Source organism: Ciconia boyciana, chromosome 9, assembly GCF_034638445.1.
Source record: "Ciconia boyciana chromosome 9, ASM3463844v1, whole genome shotgun sequence".
Lineage (NCBI taxonomy): Eukaryota > Metazoa > Chordata > Aves > Ciconiiformes > Ciconiidae > Ciconia > Ciconia boyciana.
In genome coordinates, this window is record NC_132942.1 from 43,676,093 (window position 1) to 43,699,986 (window position 23,894).

The 23,894-nt window shown below is 58.5% G+C and overlaps 2 protein-coding genes and 1 long non-coding RNA gene across 3 annotated transcripts in view; 2 read left to right on the forward strand and 1 right to left on the reverse strand.

The window, feature by feature from the left end:
• The first annotated feature begins 1,046 nt into the window (after nucleotides 1-1,046).
• Nucleotides 1,047-11,206, forward strand: LOC140656625 (uncharacterized). The gene is made up of 3 exons (XR_012044125.1): nucleotides 1,047-1,489; nucleotides 8,828-8,916; nucleotides 10,420-11,206. It is a non-coding gene; the product is annotated as an uncharacterized lncRNA (long non-coding RNA).
• Nucleotides 11,207-12,858: 1,652 nt separating this feature from the next.
• Nucleotides 12,859-17,764, forward strand: GINS2 (GINS complex subunit 2). Its single transcript, XM_072873507.1, has 5 exons — nucleotides 12,859-13,096; nucleotides 14,185-14,299; nucleotides 15,202-15,301; nucleotides 16,373-16,499; nucleotides 16,884-17,764. The coding sequence occupies exons 1-5, from the start codon at nucleotides 13,007-13,009 to the stop codon at nucleotides 17,007-17,009; spliced, it is 558 nt and encodes a 185-aa protein (XP_072729608.1). The 5' UTR covers nucleotides 12,859-13,006; the 3' UTR covers nucleotides 17,010-17,764.
• Nucleotides 17,765-19,911: 2,147 nt separating this feature from the next.
• Nucleotides 19,912-23,894, reverse strand: part of GSE1 (Gse1 coiled-coil protein) — a 105,061-nt gene continuing 101,078 nt past the window's right edge. The window contains 6 exon segments of the mRNA XM_072872149.1: nucleotides 19,912-20,811; nucleotides 21,703-21,806; nucleotides 22,238-22,513; nucleotides 22,775-23,146; nucleotides 23,283-23,390; nucleotides 23,545-23,815. Coding sequence (XP_072728250.1) covers nucleotides 20,677-20,811; nucleotides 21,703-21,806; nucleotides 22,238-22,513; nucleotides 22,775-23,146; nucleotides 23,283-23,390; nucleotides 23,545-23,815 — 1,266 coding nt within the window. The 3' untranslated portion in view covers nucleotides 19,912-20,676.

The following is a 23,894-nucleotide window of genomic DNA, read 5'->3' on the forward strand; positions in this document are numbered from 1 at the left end:
AAGTTTACTGGACGATGAAGCTTTATATGAGACTCGTACGGTTCTTCGTAAGTCTTGTTGCCTTACTCGGCATGGTTGTTTGTCAAACTGTAGTTAGACATGGCCTCAACCTGCAATGGTTTCTCTAGATTTCGTTCTCTTCCTACCCAAAAACGTTTTTACAAGGAAGATCCAAATGTCCACCAAATGATCGGTCTCTCTCCAAGTTCCTGCTTTTTCCTTAGTGTTCTTATTTTAAAACATGAGGGGTGAGATTGTCAAAACCTCTTGGTCTACTTCTGCTTCTGTTTAAATAAGTACAGGTTTTCCTCTTGGTCTTAGTGAGAGACGGGATAAGGCTAAAATCCTGTTCTGAAGTAGCGAATAGAACCAGGATGCCTCCGGTCAGGTCCAGCTGTGGAGTTCCCTGCAGTTCAGATTCCACAAAGCCACGAGGCGAGGTCTGAGGTTCAGCTCCCTGTCCGAGGAGGAGATGAAGATTTGAACGGTTCGGTTTGTCTCCCTGCTATGCAGTAGTAAGGTGTGATGGGCATTACGAAAGGGATGGGCACTTAGTCAATAGCCTTTCCTAGAGCGTGAGCCAGATATGCTTGCAGGAAAGGAAAATGTTTTAACTTGTTCGATGAAAACTTGTATCTAGCTCACAAGCAGGGAGATAAACACGTTCCAGTGGCTGTTTTACTACACATCCACGGCTGTGTGAAAAGATATCTTGGAAACGGCAATGCTCTGGCAACGTATGTTCAGAGTAGACTCTACAAATCGCACACGCTGCAGGAAGAGGACTGTTTTCTTACTTTGTACAAACGCCTCGTGAAATCTAACCTATTGTTACAGAGGCAGATGTTATCTTAGCAAGACACGTTATGTTAGTTATGCGAGATTGTCAGCCAACACTGCCGTATAAGCTGGTATGTCTCCTGAGCCACAGGAAACGTATGTCTTATTCTTTGTAACTAGATGTCATAATCAAGCTTTGATCATATATATGCTAATACACTCTAATCTCTCCTTGCAGGTACTCCCTCCCCCTCACCCTCATAAGACAAAGCAAAATGTATATCATCAGTCTGTAACCTGATGGAAAAGCTCCCCGTGACTAACGTTGAGACATGTTGCTGGAAGGGGAGCAGCTTTTAATGCTTGTCTTTCCCTTTTTTTATCATCTTCTGTTTGTTTTTAAATGAGGTCCTCTGAGTGTTTTGCCATCAGCAGAAGCCCAGGCTGGCTTTAAGCAAAGAGGACAAGCGCTTCGGTGCTCAGATCTTATCTCACCTGTCCTATTTGCATTGAAGGCTGGACAAAAGGCAGCAATTTCATAAAGGCAAGGCAGCCCGCAGCCAGGGTGGCTGTTGTGAAAGAATGAGGAAACTGCCAGGCTCAGCGAAGGCTGCGTTCCCCTTTCCTGCTGATGTACCAAGCCTACCTGCAGGAGCAAATGCTGGTTTCCTGGCTGGTGGATCAGCTGGATTCATCAGAGGAATTCAAGGTAACTCCTTTTAAAACTTCTGGGGGAGAAATCTTGGGGAAGGCATCTGCTTCTCCGTTGCTGGAGTCCTTGTGATAGCTGGGAAGACAACACTGGGCATGGGTGTCTTACTCGTTTTGTTTTGTTAGCAATTAATTACATGCAGGGTTATTTATTCCTTCCCCCTGTATTCACTGAGATTTGGAGATTTGGCGTTTGCCTGCCCAGATGTTTAACTCCCAGCTCTTTACCTCATCCGTAGGACCTCAGGCACTTGGAAATGCAACGTTATTCCCATGTGGGATTCTTTTTTCCACTCTCAACCCCAATATTTCAAAGCAGTAATAAAGAGACCGTGCAAGTATCTGAAAATACCAGTACAAAGTGCTGGGGTTTCTGAGTGGGAGGACGCAAACTACTTTTTGCTGGATCCACGTGAGCGCTCACCTTGAATCCTTTAGTCACAAGGGGGAGAACGAAGAGCCTTGAGCATGTGTTGCTTCGAGCGCCCATTCGGTTTGAAATTAAGGGTCGGAGTGACCTGAGACCCAGACAGCCACAAGGCCTGTCCCCGGGTGTGCCACCAGCTGATGGCCCAGGGCACTTCCAGCCGTGGTCAAAAACTCCACGTACAGATCCAGCTTGAGAAACCCAGAAGGGAGCAGAGAGTATGGGGGGGCCTGTAGGCATTATTTTCACCGAGAAAGGAGACTGCCTTAAAATTGCTCGAAGAATCGGTGGCTGGTTGGGGCTAGATGCCCGTCGGGAATGGCCTCTGCTCCTCCTGGCTTGTGCGGCGTCATGAGTGGGAAGAGCAGGTGGGTGGCAAGAGCCAAGGGCTGTCTTTGATCAGCTGCTTGTGCACACAAGTGAGATACCTGTTCCCAAGGAATGTACTGGTGCCGAATTGTCTCTGAGCTCATTGCTCTTTGAGGGCTTTGGGGTTGTTTTTCTTCATTCAGCAAGTGAAGCAGTCTGCCGCTGGAGTTTTTCCCCCTTCCCCCCTCCCATCTGCCGGCTGAGCTGCTCATGGGACGTTCCCTAGCCTATGTCAGCATGAAAACGAGCAAAGACCTACCACATAACCTGTTTCAGCTCATTAGAGCTGACGTGGGTGCGGGAAGCAGACGAGCGGTTCAGCTGGCAGGATGGAGGAGCCGCAACCTCTTCGCCTGGCACAGCTGGAGCCGGGGGCAGACAGATGTGCAGAGCCCAGCCCCGCTCTGCACGGCGCTGTGGAGATGCAGCGTGAGAGATGGCCCCCTGCCCCACAAGAATTTCTTATCTAAGTGGCAGAGAAGCACGCCGAGGAGGGGTGACGGTGACAGATGCAGGAAGCAAACCCGGGTCTCTCTGCTCCCTGGCTAGAGGCCTAATCGCTGCACTCTGCTGCTGCTGCTATTTGTAAAACGTCTTGAGATGCTCGGGTGGAGGGCATTACCGATACGGAAAGAGCACGCGAATGCTAATGGAGGAGGCTGTTAGCGGGCTGGACTTGCGGTTGACTGCAGCTTGGAAAATGGCCTCAAGGGGAAATGCGCTCAGCGTGCATTTGTGAGCTGCGCTTCTAGTTTGTGTTTGAATTCAGCTCCTGGAGCGGAGCTGGGTCGCCCGCCCTTGCCTGTAGGAGCTGTAGTGAGCTGGTCAGGATCAGGCACACCGGGCTGGGCAAGCTGCTTCCTTCCCGTCCTGCCCAGGCTCCGTTAATCCCGAGTCGAGTTAAACATCTCAACGCATCGTACTCCTGCACTGCAAACTCTCGTTTGCTTTACCCATCGCCCTGCAACCAGCCCTCCCGCAGCAGGCAGTGATTTCACTGTGCCAAAGTATCCGCTGAGGACTTTATTGATTTTTTTTTTTTCAGTCGCTTTTAGACCACATTTTCACCCAGCCTTCTCATCCAAAAGTACACCCTAGCTGCATATTTTCCTTTGGTTTTCAGCCGTCGCCCTGTGAAAGGCGGCAGACGCGGATTTGGAGAGGACGGAGGCAGGTTGCTGGCTGGGGTTTCCAATAACAGGACCACGCAAAAGGTGAAAGCGGTCCGTGCTCCTGCGTGGCTGTGCGGCAAGCTTGGCACTTTGCAATCTGCCAGAGCCGTGATGAGGCAGACAGGGAACTCTGCTCTTAAAAATACCGGGTAGGTGGTCTGGGTGTAACGGGTAACTCCTTGAGTGCTTCCAGGCATCGCCGCACCGGCTGCAGCGTGGCAGCACTTTAGCTGGATGCGGGCAGGACCAGTGCCAGGGATGTCCCCGGTCTGCGCAGCATCAGCCCACGAGGGCCACGAGAAACAACGCAGCCCTTCCTAGAAATGCGCTCCGGAGCTTAAAAGATGGACCTAATTGAAAAAATGTATTGAGGTTGTACCAGGAGATAAAAGGGAAAGCTGGGCCGAGATTAACCCGGAGCTCAGCGAGCCAAGAAGCGCGGCAGCCGTGGCCAGGTCCCTAAGCCAATTCCCAGCCACGGCCTCCCAGCCACCCGCTGAATCCATGCCCGGCAGGGAGGTGGTTTGCTCTGGATGCAGGTCTGGCAGGAGAGCCCAGCACGCTCTGGTTTTGTGCTTCAGGTACGTGCTCGCTTTCCGCTTTGCTTCCTACCCCCCGCCACAGCAGCTCCTGGCTCGCTCGGGAAGGCTGCTGCCACGGCCCGCTGGATTTTCTTCGGGGGTGTTTTCTGCCTGCACGGTTCCTGCCGGTTGTTCGGTCTGTTGGTCCTGCCAAGAGCCTGTGCTTGGGGAATGCTGGAGCTGCTCCAGTTTCCCCAGAGCCTGCATCTTCAGCTGCTTCCTCGTGACATCCTCCTCCTTCCCACGCCTGGCATCCCCTCTGGGTACCGCTCGCCTGCCCTGCGAGCTTCCCCCGGCCGGGGGCTCTGGGAGGGGGTTTCTGTTCCCCTCCCAGCACCTACTGCCTTGTTGCCACCTCCAGCTTCAGCAAGTCCTATGCAGTGGCCCTGCAGCCCTCTCCTAGGGCAATTTCCGAGCCAGGCTGGGACCAGCCCTTTCCCCTGCTTGGGCCAGAAGAGAGCTGGGGCAGAAGCGGGGAGCAGGCGTCCTCGTTGCTGTTTGTACGGAGCCAGGGTGACGTGTTGCCTGCGTTAGCAGACCCTGGGACTCTGTGACCCAGAAAGCTGCTTCTCATCCCTCCTTTCTAAAACAAGCCCAGCTGGTGTTTGCAGGAGCAGCTCCTTCGAAGGGAGCCAGCAGAGCAGCTCCGTGGCAGGCTCTCCGGGCTCTGCTCCGCCAGGCTCTCCAGCTGAAGCTTTTCTTGTGGCCGGTGTTTGCAAAACACATCCCTCTCCCTGTGGTTCTTCTGGCGCCTGGGAAGCCATGAGCTCACCCGGCCCTTCCCCTTCCAGTGAAGTTATGAGTTTGCCCTCCATCCTCACCCCCTCGTCGGTGCTTCAGCCCCCTCCACCCTCCTCTGCACCCAGGCAGGATGGGGCCGGTGGGTTGGGGATTGCTGAGCCCGGGGAGAGGAGCAGCCCGGCTGCCAGAGGGCCACGGCCAGAACTGGAAACAGTCACCGGCCACATCAGAGGACCACCCGGGGCAGTTGCCTGGGCTGGAGAGACAAGTCTTCACCTGGAGAGGTCAGCCAGCTCCATACCAACCCACCAGAGAAGCTTTATGAGCCCACCCTCTCCTTCCCCCTGGCCTGCTGGCTCTCGGGGGGGTTTGGCCAGTTGCCCTGATGTGATGCTTAGCGTGCCGCAGCCCCGGCCCCCCCCGTGGGCAGTGGGAGCTCCTGGGAGGGACCCGGAGCAGAGGCAGGCTGCGTGAGGGTCTCGTGGTGCCTGGGGAAAGGGGATGTCTGGCCCATGGGGCTGCTCCCGTCCTCAGGACTCAGATCTGCTTAACGCTGGTCAGCCGGGGGCTTTCTCCAGTAGTGAACAGGGCTCCACGCCGGAGGGTCTCCAGGCCATACCCAGCCACCTCGAGGTGGCCAAACCCCCCCATCAACTTGCCCAAGGGTGTCTTTGCTTCCCAGCCCGCAGGGAGAAGAGGAAGGGGTGTGCGACGCTGTGTTTGTGCCTCTCGGGTATCGCCACACCGGCTGGAGCAGTGCAGCAGCCCGCAGAGCTAACCACAGTTATTTTAGCAAGCTGATGTTTATGTTTACCTCCCTGCTGCAGCGAGCCATCGCTCTCAGCCGCTCACGGTTTTAGCAACTGTGCTGCTCCAGGCCAGGCTAATTCCAGCCCTCTTGGGTTTGGGGCTGTTTGTTCTCGCCCAGCAGCAGCAAACGGGCAGTTTTGGAGAGAGGCATCAAATGTGGAGGGGGGATTTCCACAGCTTAGCCTGGATTTGTGCTGCAGCGTCAGGGCTGCGGTGAGGGGTCCCTGGCTCTGGGGGATGCTGCACGCACCGAGGTTGGGATGGGATCCGGAAAGACCGGGCTTGCCAGGCTTTGGCTCAGAGCTTGTCCTCCAGCTCTTGGAGTCTGAAGCTGAACAGGCAAAAAAACCACATGAACCGGTTCATTTGTCTGTTTTTCTGGGGCAAAACTGGAGCCACAAGTTGGAAACATCTCTGCCCTGGCCCCAGCGTCCCGGACCGGTGCCTGCAGCCGAGGCGGCAGCCTTTCCCCTGTGCTGCCTGCCTGGCTCTTGAGTTTGAAACTTCGCAATAACTCACTTATTTGAGAAACTGCAGGAGCCAGATGGGGGAGGAGATCTGCCCTTTCCACATTTGTGATTTTCACCAAGCACGGCAGGACCAGGCCAGCAGAAACTGGAGCAAAACCACCCGTTTTGTCCCTTCCCCGCTCTCCTTTATGCCCATCCCAGCGGGGCTTGGTCTCGCGCGTGGGGCTCTGATCTCGCCGGAGACCTCCCAAGCTCCTGGGATCAGCTTGCTCCAATCTCCAGGCGCAGTTCAAAGCTTTTCCTTCGTTCCTGCCTGCAGCCGCGGGGTGTTTAATGTGCGGCCAGCATTACCCGCACGCTGGCGCCCTGGATGTGAACCACCGCTTTTCAGCTCTGTCTGAAAAGAAGCCGTCTCGGGGCCTCGCCTCCTAATTGTGGAGGAGGTGAACATGAAAAAGCCTCCGGCTGCTTTTAATGCAGGCAAAGGCGGCTGCTCCGGAGGCAGAGCCTTCGCCTGGGCATCCTCGCAGCGGGGTGGTACCCGACCCGGAGCTCTCATCCTGGGGGTGGTGAGAAATACTCTGCCTGGTGCTGTTCCTGCTGCCGGGCTGGTTTTTGGGCTGGCAGGTCGGATGGGAGGGGGGCAAAGAGCCTTTCTGGAAGCTGGGTAAGGTGAAGATGCTCCCAGAGGCTGGGAGTGTCGCTGCTCTCTGGACATCAGGACCTCGGGGTGCTGATGGGTCCTGCCAGAGCTGGGTGTGGTACCCTCGTATCAAACCAGTACTTGCCTTTCTAGGCACTTGGTAGCCCGGCTGACTGCTTGTAGGGATGCTCGGTGGTCCAGTGGCTTCAGCTGCAGGTGAGGGGCACTCCTGCTCCTCTCTCCCTCAGCACCGGGCTGGATTGTGCAGCGGGGTGAGAGTAAAGCAGCATTTCCTCATCACCCAAGGGCTTTGCTGGGCTTGGATGGTGCTGGAGGGGGGGGGATGGATGGGAGGAGCCGGGACTCCACTAACCTGATTAACCAGGTTAGAAACCAACCTTGCAAAAACCCAAGCCGTCTCGCCGCAACCTCCTCCCACCCTCCCAGGGCACGGCTGGTCCTGAGTGGGAACCCCCCACCCAGCCTCGCGTCCCCGCTCCCCTCCTGCATCCGAGAGCAGCCAGGCACGGTGGGGAGGTGGGATGCAACGGCGGGCATTGTGCCTCCGGCTCCCAGGACCGGGTAAGTGTCACCCCTTCAGAGCACCGCGGCCGGCTTCGGTCCCGCTCCCCCTCCCCGGCGCACCCCCAGCCCCGCACGCCGGCTGAGCATCCCCCTCCGCCGCAGCTCTGCCGCCTGGGCAGCACGGCCGCCGCTCTAGTGACTCTTGCGATGAGCGTCTGGGGGTTTTTGGAGCGTGAACTCGTTGGGAATGCAAATGCTTCTTGGCCTGGTGCCGGCACAGGAGCAAAGTTGAAACCCCAGCACCAACCACCAGAAATCCTGCTGAAACGCTGATGGCGGGGGGATTTCTCTGCCCGCGCATCTTTGGTGCTGGTGTTTGGCCGTGGCAGGGACACGGGACTAAGAGCTAGCGGTGGTGGGGAGGGGGCTGCTGTGTCCTGCAAGGGCTTGGCCACAGGGGTCTGGTCCCAGAGGAGACCCCCCCCTGCACCGTGAGGCTGGGTGTCCCCTGCACAGCCCTCCTCCAGCCCCGAGCGGCTGGGGTGGCTGGTAGTGTGAGCTACGGGCAGGTGCCAAAAACCAAAGAACTCGCCTCCAAACGGGTTTCTTGATATTTGGGCAGCCGCCGCGATAGCTGCAAAGTGGGGGCCCGAGGGGGGCTCCGCTCCCAGCCCACGGCTCCCCAGCCACAGGGGTGTCACAAGTCAGGGTGCCTGTGGGGAGCTGATAAAAAAATTGCAGAATTAAAACCAGCGAGGGCAAGTTCCCGCTTCCCCTTGCCGGCTGCTGCCGGCCCACCTCAGGGCTGCTTGGAAAGACGAAGTAAAGCCACGGCAGAGGTCAGGCAGGGGGAGTGGAGGGTTTGCTTGGCTCTCTGCCGGCCCCAGAGCTCGGAAGAGCCAAAATGAGTCACTGACCCTCATCCCAATAAGCTTTTCCCAGCAGCTGTGGGCAGGAGGGATGCAGATTTCCCAGTAAAGGGATTTTTGCCCAGAATAATTTTCAGCATCTTAAAAAAAAGTGATGTCCTGCAACTGGAGTCATCCACCCGAAAGCTCTCGGGGCACCAGGGGTGCCCAAACAGAGCAAAACCATCCCCGGCAGCGCATCCCCGACTGCCACCGGCTGCTCCGGCTCAGCCCCGAGGGAGGCAGCCCCGGGTGCGATGCTGCAGCTGAGCATCCCTCTATTTCCTGCGCGTGGGCTCGGGGTTTTCTCTGACAGCGCCGGTTGCCTTCCTAAATAACAACCTGATTCCTCCTGCTCACGACCTTCTCACCTGCAACTGTTTGCAGCACTGACCCCGGCAGCGCAGAAGCCGGGAGGGGACTCCTCACCCAGCCACAGGCTCCTTCGCCACCCTCCCAAAAAGTTCCTCCTGAAACTCGGCGGCCGAGATTGAGTCACTAAAGCACCGTGACATCACTAGCGGTTTTTGCTACCGAGCAGCCGTGCTTCCTGTTATGCTCAGGCACCCGGGCGCCTATATGTATATATATGTTACACGCACGCATAGGTGCGTGCTTTTAGCGAGCAATCAGTGTTCACTCTCCTTCCTCCCGCCATCGGTTCCCGCAACCCTCGCCTCTCTTTTGCAGCGCCAGTGGCGAGGACCGGCGGCGGGGCTGGAGAGCTGGGTCCCGCTAAGAGGATGAAAACATGGGGCTCAAGTTATCCTGCCTGAAAGGTAGGTTTGGGTGGGCGTTGGGGTTTCTCTTGCTCCGTGAAGGCATCTTGGGGATGGTTGAACATGGAGGAGGTTTAGGTATTTCTGCCTTGGGCAGGACTGGTGTGGTTTGGCGTCCTGGTGGCGTTTAAGCGAGTCCCACGGGGTGACCCGTTGCTCATGCATCACCCCAGAGCTGCTTTCCCCGTCCCTATGGAAATATAAGGGTCCAGTCCTGCGCTTGCTCCTGCATCCTTTGCTCCGAGCATCCTTGGGCTGATGGCATCCCTCAAGAAATTAAGTGGGGGTTTCCTCAGAGGTGGGAAAGAGCCAGCTCGGTGTACGGAAAGGTTGCTCAGGGATGCACGGGATGGGATGTTCAGGGTACCCGGCTCCCGGCCTCCGGGCTGACCCTGAGCATCCTTCATCCTTTGTTGCTCTGCTCCCCCAAGGGATATTCCAAGACAGGAGCTTTCTATCCTGCTGCTTTCTCTGAAACTTTAATTTTCTTAATGGAGTTAGGCTGGGGATGGCGGCAGCGATGTCTGCAGAGAGAGGAAAGCAGGAGCTTTTAACGCTCCTGGCCTCGCTGCGTTGGGTCAGCTGGATATCGCATCTCCCATTAGCTCTGCATCCCAGCGCTGACCCCTGAGCAGCTCGTATTAATCATCCTTGGGGTCATTAGGGATGGGAGCTAACGAGCATCCCTCTCTAAGATGCAGAGCTGCTTCTTCCCCGGCTTTTCCCAAGCACAAACCCTATGTGAGATGCTGGCTGTGATGGGCAGGGCTTTGGATGCGTCACCCAAAAATGAGCTCGGCGCCCATGTGCCCTCTTCCCGTGTCCGGGATGCTGCGGGTGGGGCTGGTGGCGTGGGGTCTGGGGGATTTGAGGGTCCCACAGACCCCCCCCAGCCCAGCATGGGGTGACTGAAGAGGGGAAACTGAGGCAGCTAGGGAGTCCACATCCTGCCCTAAATCCCCAAATCCAGGGTGGAGTCCCAAAATATCCCCCCGCACCTCCAGACCTCTCTGATGAGCTTGGAGTCTGCAATAAAAGAAAAGATGCACGCACACACCCCCCCGGCTTTTTGAGCTCCTTTACGTAAGGCAGGGCTTTATCCTTAATTAAAAAGAGATTAAAAATATCAGTGTCTGTCCCCTCCGGGCATTTTCCTGCTTGGGAAGAGCTGAAACCTCCCTGGCTGCCGCCTGCGCCGCGCAGGGCTTTTCTCCTGATTAAAAAGGCAGATTAAAGCGATCTGCTCCCCGGGGGGGCTGGCAGGCTGTCGGGGGGGCTGCGGTATCCGCCTCTATCAAACACCCCAAAATCCAGGGTGGGGAGGAGGTGGGAGGCTGCACCTGGATGCTGGGGGGGGGGGGGGTGGGGGGAAACGGCTGTGGATTCTCTGTTGGCTCGTAAGGGGTTGAGCCGGACACGGAGGAGGGCGGGGGGGGGGGATGCTGCAGCCCCACTCCTGATCTTCTCCTTCCCTTGGTGTGTCCCCCCCCCCAATTTCTGCAGGCTTGAAGACGTGCGTGAGCAGCGGGAACGGCAGCGACAGGACCGCGGCAGCGTCCCCAGGCGAGAAGCACCTGCACGTGCCCTCCATCATCGTCACGCCACCCACGCCCACGGGGACCACGCTGTCCCGCGAGGCCCGGCGGACGGGGGGACCGCCGCCGTGCAGCCAGTGCTGAGCGTGGGGACGGGACGGGGGGGGACACCGGCACGGCGGGATCTGTCCCCGCTCTACCGCGATGGAGCCACAGCCACCGGGATGCGAATTGGCCGGATCCAGCACCCCGGGAGGTCCCCGGGGACACGCGGGGCACCCACCACACGGGTGGGTTCGGACACCGGTGACTGGTTTTTCTCTCTTTTCCTAAAAATACCGGGGAGGGGGTGGCATGGCGCAGCTCCTTCCCGGTGAATAAAGCCCCCCGGGGCTCCGAACCCCCCCCCGGTTTGTCACCCGCCACCTCCCTCGGGCCGGGTCGGTGGAGCGATGGGTGGGCTGTTCCCTCAAAAACACCCCAAAGCTGACCCTGTGCCGGACTGGGGGGGGGGGCAAAAGTGGGGTACACCCCACCAGCCCCGCACCCGGATTGAAGAAGCTGGTTGCAAACAGCACGGGAAAAATGAACTCGGCGTCGTCTACAACCCACCCTCACGGCCCCACCGCGTCGGCCGCATCCCGGGGAGGGAGCCGGGGGCGATGCTTCCCGGGGAGCGGCAGCACCAGGAGCCGGCGGGAGAGGCGGGAGTGTGAAAGCAGATGGAAATTTAATTTTTTAATGACAGCAGCAGATGGCAAAAGACACGCAAGTGGAGTCGCAGCATGGCGGAGCCGTTTTGTAAAGCGACCGGCGGAGCTGCGGCGTGTGCCGGCGGCACGGCGGGGGCCGCTCGGTGAACGGGCGGAGGGGGGCGGTGGGACCCTCCTCCCGCAGCCCCCGGTGGGGGTGGGCAGGGGGGTGCCCAGGGGTCGGCCCCCCGCCCCAGCGCAGGGGTGCCCCTGGGGCAATCCTCAGCCCAAAAGTTGGGGTTGCTCCCATGGGTGGCCTGGGGCTGAGCCCCGGGCGGTTGGGGAGGGGGATTGGGGAGAGCTGGCAGCGTCTGGGGGCTTTCTGTTCCCACGGTGACCCGCAAGCCGGGCTGCAGCCCCCCGAATCGCCCGGAGCGGCGGGTACCAGCGGCTTCGGCTGCTCGGCTGGGCTGAACGTGAGCGGGTGGTGGGATGGAGAGATGGAGGGAGGGATGGAGAGATGGAGGGATGGAGAGATGGAGGGATGGATAGATGGAGGGAGGGATGGAGAGATGGAGGGATGGAGGGAGAGATTGAGGGAGAGATGGAGGGATGGAGAGATGGAGGGAGGGAGAGATGGAGGGAGGGATGGAGGGAGGGAGAGATGGAGAGATGGAGGGAGGGATGGAGGGATGGAGGGAGAGATTGAGGGAGAGATGGAGGGAGGGAGGGAGGGGGGGGGGGAGGGAGGGATGGAGGGAGAGATTGAGGGAGAGATGGAGGGATGGAGAGATGGAGGGAGGGAGGGAGGAAGGGAGGGATGGATGGAGAGATGGAGGGATGGAGGGAGAGATGGAGGGGGATGGAGAGATGGAGGGAGGAAGGGAGGGACGGATGGAGGGATGGAGGGAGGGATGATGTGGTGCATGGACAGCCAGCAAGATGAGAGCTGATTGCTGCTCTGAGGCATGGATGAGGGGGCGGAGGATGGATGGATGGAGGCCTGGCTGGGTGGGTGGGTGGGTGTGGGTATAGATGGAGCGATGGATGGGTGGATGAACGGGTGGAGCCGTGGGTGGGTGGGTGAGTGGATCGATGGGTGGGTGGATGAAGGCAGGGATGGATGGATGGATGGATGGTCTGATGAATGGAGGGAAGGGACGGGTGGGTGACGGCGGGTGCCCGAGCATGGGTGGCTGCACAGGGACAACTGCACTGACGGACGGACAGAGGGACAGACAGATGGCTGCCGCTGCTCCGTGCGCAGCAGGCAGGATGCACAGGCGGGGCCGGGCCAGGGCACCCCGCGCTCCGGGCAGGCCCTGGACACGCACCCACGGCCGCGGGGGCCCCACGCGTGTCCCGGCGGGGCGCTGCCCCTCCCGGCCGCCAGGGGGCGGCAGTGGCGGGCGCCGCGCACATGCGCAGAGCGTGAGGGCGGGGGCGCCGCGGGCCCCGCGGCGCCCGGCAACAAGTGCTGAGCGCTGATTGGCCGAGCGCCGCCGGAGGGCGCCGGGATTGGTCCCTCTGCGACCGAGCCAGACCTGGCCGCGGGGCCGGAGCAGGAGCGCGGCGCCAGTAGGACAGCCAATCAGAAAAGGGTGCGCCATGGTAACCAATGGCCGGCCAGGGCCTCCCGCGAGAAGCCAATCAGCGTGCTCCGAGCTGCGCCAGACCCCGCCCCCAAGCGGAGACCGCGAAAACGCACCCGGCGGCGGGAAGCGGGGCGCTGTGGGCGGGGCCTCGCCGCTGCGCAGCCAATGGGGAGGGCGGGCACGCGGCGGGCCCGATGCCGGTTCCGGTTCCGGTTCGGTCCCGGTGCCGGTTCGGTGCCGGCCCGGCTCCCTCATCGCCGCCGCCCCCATGGAGCCGGCCGAGGCGGAGTTCCTGGCCGAGAAGGAGCTGGTGACGATCGTGCCCAACTTCAGCCTCGACCGGATCCACCTCATCGGGGTCGGCGGGGCCGGGGGTGGGGACAGGCCCTGGGGGCTTGGGGGCTGGGGGCCAGGGCCTGGAGGGCAGGGCCTGGGGAGCTGGGGGACAGGCCCTGGGGGCTGGGGGACAGGGCCTGGGGGACTTGGGGACAGGGGCTGAAGGGCTTGGGGACAGGGCCGGGGGCCAGGGCCTGTGTGGGGACTTGGGGGGCAAGGGCTGGGGGCTTGGGGACAGGGGCTGGAGGGCAGGGTCTGGGGGGACTTGGGGGCAAGGGCTGGGGGCTTGGGGACAGGGTTTGGGGGTCAGGAGCTGGGGTGCTTGGGGGACAGAGCCTGGGGAGGTTGAGGATGGGGTCTGGGGGGTTGGGGACAGGGCTTGGGGGCAGGAGGAGGGGGTTGGGTCTGGAGGATTGGGATTGAGGGGCAGGAGTGGGGAGATTGGGGGATAGGGGCTGAGGGGACTGGGGGGCTGGGGCGTTTGGGAACAGGGAGAGGGGCTGGGGGGCATGGGGAAGGAGCTGCAGGGATTGGGGGGCTGCTGTGATGGGGGAATTAAGGGATTGGGGGACAGGGGCAGAGAGGGGGGAGCAGGTTGGGAGGGGGGCAGGGCAGCCCCCCCAGAGGTTTGGGAGGGGACAGTGCTGTCCCCCACCTCTCTGGTGCCTTCACCCCTCACACCTGAGCCTTGGCTGAGGGCTGGGGGCGGTGACCGGCTGCCCTGGGTGCTGAGCCCCCAGCTCGGTGCCAGGATCTGCTGTGCTGGTGGGGCGAGCTGTGCTGCGCTGCCACGTGCCTCTGAAAGCGCCTCGGCCTGAGCCCGGGGGGCTGCGTTTCCAGGATAGATGTAATTTCTGGCTATAACTTCTGTGAGACGCTTTGAAATAGAAAATGCACTGGAAACGTTAGTTATTACTTCTCAAGGAAGAGGAGGAAGAGTCTGAGAGCGAGAATTATGGAAGTGAGAGGAGGAAATTCAGATGCTGTTTGACTCAGGCTTTTCAAAATCCCCGGGAAGCTCATGCTCTCTAGAGATGGCCGAGGCAGACGAGTACTGCGGTGTCCTGGCCCTCGCTGCTGCCTTGCTCTCATCTTCAATTCATCTTCCAGGGAGATCTGGGTCCTTTCAATCCTGGCTTGCCAGTGGAAGTGCCTGTCTGGTTGGCCATTAATCTGAAGCAGAGGCAGAAGTGTCGGCTGATTCCTCCGGAATGGATGGACGTTGGTAAGGATGGCGGCTTCGGCCCTGGGCTTCAGTGGGTGCAGCAGAAACACGAAATAAAAAAAAAAATCTCTGGTTTTCACCATTAGTGGGAAGCTTAACTCAACAAACACAAAGTAACTCTGAGAGAAGGATCTAATCTTTCACCACTGGAATTCTTTATATTTACAGGAGATGTAATCTTCCCAGTTAAGTCAGGTATTTAACTTCTCTTCCTCTGGTGAGGAGGAAGAACAAGGGTTAGATTGAATCCCCAGCCCTGACACTCATCAGCAGCGGCCGCTGGTCTTTCCGAGCAGCACTTGCATCTCTCGCAAGGCTTGTTCAGAAAGAGCTTTGGGGACCTCGGATGACACTCTGTGAGGAGGGAGACCTTGGAGAGCATATATGTGTGTTAATCACCGGTTCATTCACTCCATGAAATCATTTTCCTCGAGGGCCTCAGAAATGGGAGGTCGTCTTGCTCTCTAAAAAGTGAGAATCGTGGCACCCTCCCTTTTGTTGTCTCAAGGGAAACTGAGAAAGAGGAGAAATAAACACTAATGGAGCTGCAGTAAGAGAGAGACCTGCACCAAGCAATCCTGCTTTATTCATTCAAGGGCATAAACACTAATTAGCGCAAGTGCTTTGTGGGTGAAGGGACCGTCTCCCGACAGGCAATCCCTTTGGGGATCAAGCTGGTGTAGATCCGGCCTCCCAGCATGGTGTGCTAAGCGCAGCTTCGATGTCCCTGTCAGCATCCTTGTGTGCTTCGTTACAGAAACTTTTTTCTGTCCGCACGTTGATTCAAGCTTGGACATAGAGTCGGTCCTACAGAAATAGTGTGTGGGTTTTCCTGGGGGGTAAAAATGTGCCAGGAGCATCGAAGGTCTGGCAGTGCCTGACCATTCCTGGTTGTATTTTAGAAAAACTGGAGGAAATCCGGGACCAGGAACGTAAAGAGGACACCTTCACTCCGATGCCCAGTCCCTATTATATGGAACTCACAAAGCTGCTGTTAAACTAGTAAGTAGGAAATGTATTGTAACAGTTTCCGCCCGAGTACATGCTTGCATAGACAATTTTTCAAGCTTTCGTTGGCAGCAACCCCAGAGGGCGGTGGGAAAGTGAGAGTTAATGGAGGTTTATTTCACAGCTTGCCAAGATCTCGTTGCAGCAGTTTTCTCATGGTAACTTTGCATTTCAGTAACTTGGGGATTGCTTGTTCTGCAGCCTGATAATTGGGGCTGTGCCGCTTTATTGAGCGGCAGCTAAGCGTAGAGGCCTTGAGGATCAGCAACACGTTCCATGGCTGCAATCTGTTCAGCAGCCTAAACCCTCCAGGCTTCTTCCTTGGCTCTCCTTCAGGAGGAAAGCTCCTCTTTCCTCGGCCTGAGAAGCAGGAGACCAGGGATATTCCAAGTCTGAACTCCTGCCTGCTGAGGCGTTTCACTTGTAAAATGTGCTGGCTGGTATTTTTCTCAGTGCGGGCTCTTCTGACTTTAAGCCCTCGATTACGGCGGGGTGGTCATTTAAGCACTGGCTTTTCCTCTGGAGATGACGCTCTTGGCGTGCGGCTCCTTCCCTCACGCTAGAATAACCCCGACAGCTCTGTCCGTGTGAATTGATCTGATCTCTCAAGGTCCTTATGGCAGCGCTGAATTGCCTTAATGGGAGGATGTGGCACAACTCGTACAGTCCTTTCAACTTAATACTCTCTGGTAGAGCCATGAGAGCACAGAGCTGGGGCTCTAATCGCAGCCGAGTCCTTCCAATTCCCTGGCTGCCTGTGACTTTGGCCAGGTTATTGGCCCTCTGTGTACCTCGTACCAGCTGGGCAATTAAAGAGCAGAAGGATTCTAGTGAGAACCAGATGCTGCATCAGAGCTGAGCATTCCTGGGTAAATAAACTATCCCAAAAATCCCAGCAGCAGAAGTACCAGGCTGGATTTTAATGTTGAGTTGCAGGTTTTTTCTCTATAGCAAACTGCTCTGCTTATGCCTCAGAGGACTGAAGAACTGCCAACATTACTTACGCCAGCGACATAACGTACGAGTCCCTCGCAGCCTGTTCTGATCTGCTCTCTCCTCCTCTAGTGCCTCAGACAACATCCCCAAAGCCGATGAGATTCGAACGCTGGTGAAGGATACCTGGGACACCCGGATAGCCAAGCTGCGGCTGTCTGCGGACAGCTTCGTCAGGCAGCAGGAGGCTCACGCCAAGGTGCGGCGGGGACGTGCGGGGAGAGGTTTGCCAGCTCTGTGCTGGGAGGATTCCAGATGCCGTGCGATTGTGTGGGCTTGTGACTGATGAGAGCTGCTCGGGAAAATGCTGGTTGGGGCATGTTTTTCCTGGGCTGTGGGTATGTCAGTTGGGAGCTAAAGCCATATGCTGAAACCTCGCTTTATGGGCGGGTTGCAGCTCCCCGTGCGTTATGGAAACAGTGTTCTCGTTGCTCGTGCGCTTCTCTTGACCTGGGGTGGCAGCTGGGCCAGTCCCTTGGGGTGTCACCGAAGGAAAGGCGTGTGCTGCAGAGCTGCTTTCCAAGTTCCTTGTCCTCTGCTGCAGCAGGGCTGTTTCCTCACATTCTGCTATTTTCTCTTTCAGCTGGATAATTTAACCTTGATGGAGATCAACACAACCGGGACTTTCCTTACTCAAGCCTTAGATCATATGTACAAGCTCCGGACTAACCTTCAGCCTGGCGAGAGTGCCCACTCCCAGGATTTCTGAGGTACTAGCCCTCAAACCTCCCAGGAGAGGGCAGTGGAAGGGAGCAGGCTCCGCTCCTCGCTCCTGGACCTTCATCCACCTCCCTGCACAGATCTCCCGAAGCCACCCAAGCCTCGTGTCCCCTCAGTTGCGTGCAACCCCTCCTCGGCAGTAGCTGCACGCAGGCAGGGCTTCCCCTTCTGCGTGCGCGCAGGCAGGGGAGAGAGCAGGCGGCCTCGCAGCCGGACAGGAATCGCTCCAGAGCTGCCGGTGGCACGGGAGCATCCCTGCACGGTAGCTCCTACGCGCTCCCTCTTCGCAGAGGTCGGCCTCTCTCGGGTTCAGAGATCTGCTTGGTGCAGGTGGTGGCTTGCCAGCGCTAGGCTGCTGTCTAATGATGTCAGGCGGATCTCTCCGCCCTGGAGAGCGTGGGTGTACTTCATAGAGGGAACTTCTGAGGGCAGCACAGGCCACACACTGGCTTGAAAGCAATAAATTTCTAGGCGGTGCTTCGCCATGAATTTTCTCAGAGCCTTGAAAAGAGGGAAGATGTGCCGGCAATGAGAGGTGTCTGCTACTCTGCTGGGGAGATCAGCTGGGAAGCAGATCCATCTGCTCTTTGGAGAAGGACAAAAGAAAATGGCTTTCCCTCTCCAAAGCCAGGCTGTCTTGTAAATCATACGTCTGCCTTTTTATTTTTTATTTTTAAATCTGAAACTGTGTGTGTATAAAAAATAATAATAAAAAATTACTGCAGCTGAGTGAACGGCATAAAATTAGTCTCTGTGTTTTGTCGCACGCCGTGCATCAAGCGTACATGGGTTAAACAATGCTTGGAAAAACCCGCAGCTCTCCTCCTTTGGCTCTGGCCCCGTTCCCCTGCGGCAGAGCGACAGGCGAGGGCAGGATCCTCGCCGGCGTCGGGCTGCGTTGATGGCAGATGTAATTATTTCGGGCGAGGGGGAAATGCCGGCTCGAACCCAAGGGCGGCAAGCCGCGAGCGGTGCCCTTCCCGGAGCATCTGGGCCAGCCTCCGCGCAGCTCCTGCCTGCCATCTGTGCCCTGCCTGCCTCGGCCGCTTCCCCCGGCGCTGCCCGCAGGCAAAGGGCTCGGACAAGGTGAGGATGGCAGGAGCTGCCCCCGGGGAGGCTGGGGGATGCTCAGAGCAGGGCTGCTTTCCCATCGCCGCTGGGGGAGAAAGAATCCTTTGCCATCGTTGTGGAAGCGTTTATTTTTTTTTTTTTGGATGTTTTCAGAAATTACAGCAATATATTCATAAATACCTAATTACTACATTCGACAAATAATATATTACATTACAATTAATTCAAACAAGTACACTTAGAACATGTTTAGGGTTTGTTTTTGTTTTTTTTTTTCTCCTTTTTGGGTTTTTTTTGTTTTGTTTTCTTTCACAGCATCTAAACGGCCCCCAGCGGGCTCTGCCTTGCCTTTCCCTCCTCGCAGCCCTCCCAGGCTCTGGTGCAGCTGCTCCAGCGATTCCGCACGGGGTACGTACAAACAGACACGACCGCTCGCCACGGCCCCGGGGGGGAATAATTCTGAGAAATCGGTCCAAAATATGTTATTACAGGCTGGTGAGGGGGGAAAGTCTCGGCACAGGAGCTGCTACGAAGCGAGGCTACGTCCCAGCCAGGCTCCTGCCCACGGCCTCACCGTGGCACGGCGGCAGCAAGGGATAAATTGCCGATGATTTTCCATCCCCAGCTTCTTCCCCCGCCCCCAGCACACGGGAAGGGAGAAAGCGAGTCGAGCAGCAAGCGTTATTTTGCCGTGTTAAAATTCATTGTGAAGCCTGGAGTTGGCAGCGGCTAGGCCAGAGGCTGGCGATGCAATTGGGGATTTAAAAAAGATTAAACTAATTTCTGTCACAAGGGCATTTTGCTTTTTAATCTTGCACGGCTTTTTTTTTTTTGGTGAAGCCAATGGGAGACTGGGGAGCGGGAGGGGTAGGGGAGGGGGTTAATGCTTTCTTTGCGAGTGCAACAAGGGAATTTAAAGCAGAAAGCAGAGGTCACCTTTTCCCGTAGATGTGAGCTTGTCTCGTGTGCGAATTAAAAAAAATGAATAAATAATTTAAAATTTTTTTTAAAAAAAAAAAGCCTCCCCGAGGAGTTGGGGCACACGATGATTAGAAAGTGGCTAAAAACGGCACCGCGTGGTGCCAAGCCAGAACCTGCCTTCGCGTTTCACCGCGGTCCTGCCGGCAGCGAGCCGCAGGCAGCTCCTGCCCGCCAGCGGGCTCGAGGTACGGGTGGGAAGAGCTCGACCCGGCTTGTCCCCGTAGTGCCACCAACCCCGTGCCAAGCCGCGGACCCCACGGGCAGACCCCGGCTCCCCCTGCCCAAACTGCCTTAGCGCCGCTCTGATTGTCTCGGTATTTTGGGGGGGACAAGGACACCCCAGTGCCACCCGTCCCCAAACCCTCCAGCCCTCTCGGCGCGATTGCTTTGTATTTCTGATTTGGCAGACGGAGCCTGCGCAAGGCTGAGAAACCGCCCGGCACCGCAACACCCACAGCTGCCCAGAGGGACCAGAAAAAGACCCAGAAACCAAAGAAAAAGGGTAAAAAAACCCAAAAACTGGAACAAAACAGGAGGTTGAGGGCGGTGGAAGGGCTCGGCTCCGGGTTCCCGAGGGACTGGTGGTGGGACAGCACCTGCCCCGCTGGAAAAGGGGATTTATTTTTCCTGTTTTTAAATTCTTTTAAAACACTTCAATATCTTTTCTGTCCTGACCAGCAGCAGTACAAACACTAAAAGCAAGTTAATCCTTTTGCTAAAAAGGAAAGAAAATAAAAAAGGGGAGGGAGAAGGGCAGGAAGGAAAAGAAAAGGAAAAAAAAAAAGCAGAAACATATTAAAAAAAAAGGCAAGCTTTTTATAACAATAATTAAAGTAATAAAAACATACAAAACTTTTTTTTTTTTAATATATATACACAGTACAAGGCTGAAGCACCTTTTTTTTTTTTTTTTGACTCTTAAATCGCAAAACCACGGTGACTGGCTCCAACAAGATAACCCCGCCGGGGCCCACCGCCAGCGCGTGTCTGTGCCCCTTCCCCGCCAAACAGGAACAAAAAGGTACCTTCAACCAGTTTATTGACTTTATTGTTTTATAGCGAAGTGCATTTCCAGTGGAAAGCCCCGGGGCTGGGGGGGGGGAGGCTCCCGGTGCCCCGGAAATCCCCGGGGAGGGGACGGGGGGGCTCGGTGGCTGCTGGCCGGCCATCCCGCACCCGGCCCCGCGGGGCTCCTCCGGCCTTAGTGTTGTCGGTGGAGTCTTTAATTGTAATTAAAAAAAAACCAAAAACAAAAAAACCCAACAAAAATTGAGCGCTATAAAGTGTGGGTGGGTGGAGGGGGGGCCGCAGCGCCCTGTCCCCCAGGAGGAGAGCCCGAGCCGGGCTGGCGGTCGCTTGCAGAAGGCCGGTGGCGCGGGAGGGGACGGGAGGGGACGGGACGGGGTCTGCTCGCCGTCGGGTGGGCTCCCGGCTCCCGTGCTCCTTTGCTTCATGCATGGCACATTCTCCGTTTATTTTTTTATTATTTTTTTTTTAATTTTATTTTTTTAGCTTCAAACCTCCCAGTGAAAAATATTAAATATTCAAGGTAATAAAATAGATTATTATTTCTAGACTATATGTTCGGCCTAGCCCAAGGAGCGTCACCTGGGATACCCCTTGAAATAACCCCTAGACCACTGCATTGCAGGCAAGGCAAGGCACTTCCGCAGGTGATCCAGCTCGGCTTGCAGGCGCTCGCGCTCCGAGACCATCTTCTGCTTCTGGGTCCTTAATTCCTGCGGGCAGCGAAAGGGGAAGAAGACGCAGTCAGGGCAGGCAGCGAGCAGCCTCCGGGCCAGCGGTGCAGGGATGGGATCTCCGTGGGGTGCTGGGCTCGCCTGGATGCCCCATGGGGGATGCGGGGTGCCTGTGCGGGGGCATAGGGTGGGGGGCACTGCAGGGGACGGGGTGTTGCAGGGGATGGGATGTTGCAGGGAATGGGATGTTGCAAGGGACGGGGTGCTGCAGGGGATGGGGTGCTGCAGGGGATGGAGTATTGCAAGGGACGGGGTGCTGCAGGGGACGGGGTGCTGCAGGGGACGGGGTGCTGCAGGGGATGGAGTATTGCAGGGGACGGGGTGCTGCAGGGGATGGGCACTGCAAGGGACGGGGTGTTGCAGGGGACAGGGTGTTGCAGGGAATGGGATGTTGCAAGGGACGGGGTGCTGCAGGGGACGGGGTGCTGCAGGGGACGGAGTATTGCAGGGGACGGGGTGCTGCAGGGGACGGGGTGTTGCAGGGGACGGGGTGCTGCAGGGGACGGGGTGCTGCAGGGGATGGGGTGTTGCAGGGGACGGGGTGCTGCAGGGGATGGGGTGTTGCAGGGGATGGGGTGCTGCAGGGGACGGCGTATTGCAGGGGACGGGGTGCTGCAGGGGACGGGGTGTTGCAGGGGACGGGGTGCTGCAGGGGATGGGGTGCTGCAGGGGACGGGGTGTTGCAGGGGATGGGCACTGCAGGGGACGGGGTGTTGCAGGGGATGGGGTGCTGCAGGGGACGGGGTGCTGCAGGGGATGGGCACTGCAAGGGACGGGGTGTTGCAGGGGACGGGGTGTTGCAGGGGATGGGTGCACTGCAGGTGGATGGGTGCGCTACGGGAGGATTGGGTGCCTGGGTGCCCCACTCACCGCCATGCTGTGCGAAAGCTGCTCTGCCGTCAGGCTCAGGCTGTAGTGCTGGGCCTCCAGCCGCCGGCACTGGGTCTGCAGCACTTGGCGCTCCAGGTTTTGTTCTGCAAGACCCAAAGGAGAGCGGGGGCGGGGGGTGAGCACCAGCTCCTCCGGCTCCGTGCACGGCGCAGGATCATGCCCAAGCACCGCGGTGCCGCTGCGGAGGATGCCAGCCCCACGCGAGGCTCGGCCCAGCCGGAGGCGATTGCCTCCAGCATTCCCAGCCCCTGCACTGCCCACGGGGAACCTTCAGGTCCCGCCGGGAGGGCGCCGGGCAGCTGTGAATACATGAATTTTTCACATATACATCAATTTTTACCGGCGCCTGTTGCTTTTATGCCACTCCTGCAGTGCTGGGGACACACCAGTGCTTCCCCAGGCTGTCCCAGCGGGAGCTGGAGATGCCTGGGCAGGGCACGGAGTGGTTTCCCCCAGGGGAAACTGAGGCATGAAGTGGGGGTTTACCCTCCCTGCCCCGACCCTCATCCCCTACCTTCTATATGTTCCTGGTAAGCTTCAAAAATTGCCTCGATCCCTTGCCACTTGGGCCTGGGGTACTCTTCCTCCTCTTCCTCCTCCTCCTCCTCCTCTTCCTCGGAGGCTGAGTCGCGGGGCAGCGGGGGCAGCGGCCGGTGGGGCAGCGGCCCCTCAGCCGTGCCGTTGTGGGGGGGGGCAGCCAGGCGGCTGGACGCCTGCAGCTCGGGGATGTTGTAGTGGATGGAGGTGTCGAGCTTGTGGTTCTGCTCCGCTGTCAGTGCCGCCGTCCCCCCTGCGGGCACCAAGCGTCAGCCCCCTGCCCGCTCCCCGCGTCCCCTGCCCGCTCCCCGCATCCCTTCCCTGAGGCTGCGTTTCCCTCAAGGAATTAATTTCCTATCCTGGAGCTCCTGGGATGCTCCAGCAACGAGGCTGCCGCTGGATTTCGTGCCCTCGGTGGTGCCAAACCCCGGTGGGGGGGATGAGGGGGGTCTCCGACCCCACAGGGATGCTACCCCGCTGGTACCCAGCCTGCTCCCCGCCTCCCAGCCATTACCTTTGTGCTTCTGCAACGCCTTCTGGGTGGACTGCAGCACCGACTCGTGGAACTGGTGGGCAAACTCCTCGGCGATGAAGGGCTCCCAGGGCTTGCTCTTGCCGTTCATGCTGTGGGACAGCGGCACCGGGATGTCCTTGGGTAGGGGACCCCTGACGTAGCTGAGGATGCTCAGTGCCTTCTTCCCGGGATGCCCGTCGCTCAGCCGGGGCTTCTCTGCCGGCGTGGTGGCCGACTCCTTAGCCCTCGGTACCTCCGGGGGTCTTAGCTGGTCTAACCTGCCGGGTTCCACTGTCTTCTGCGCCTCCGGCACGGAGACGGCGATGCCCACGGGTTTATCCGGATCCAGCAGCAGTGGCGGCACCGGCGGCTCTTTGGGCAGAGGAGGAGCAGAGTCGGCTGCAGTCGGGGCTCCGTGACCCCCGCAAGGCAAAGCTGTGCCCCCGTCCCGCCGGGCAGGGGATGCTCCCGGCCAGCCGAGAGCCAGGGAAGGACCGGGGACGCTTACCGGCGGCGAGGCCGCTGGGGCTGTCCCGCGGGGAGCTCTTCACCACCACGGCAGCCGGCGTGGTCTTCTGCTTCATGGCCTGGAGCATCTCCACCAGCTTCTCCTTGTCTGCGGTATGGGAAGCTGAGGTTTAGTGTAGCCTCTGCTCAGCAGAGCAAGCTCATGGCCCCAGGCGGGACCCCTCCATGGTACCCCCCAAACCCGGGAGCGGGGACCCCCCGGCCAGGTCCGGCCCCGAGCCTGCGCGGGGCATGGCTGTTACCTTTCCTCTTCTCGGCACTGATGTGCGTGAGGTTGAAGATGGTGAGGAAGCGCTTCTTCTCCTCGAAGTTGGGGCTGTTGTTCATCTCGTCGGGGCTGTAGCGGGTGGAGAGCGGGAGGCGCGGCGAGGGCGTGCGGCGCTTGTTCTGCACCGTCGGCGGCGAGGGGCTCCTCTCCCGCAGCATCCGCCGGCGCTTGCGACGCTTCTGGCTCAGCAATTCCTCCTTCTGCTGCTGCGTGGTGAGGCCGAAGAGCTGCAGGAACTCCAGCTTCTGGGGCACCAAGGGGGAGAGCAGAGCAGGGTCACCCCCAGACCAGTCCCTGTCCCCATCCCCATCCCCATCCTCATCC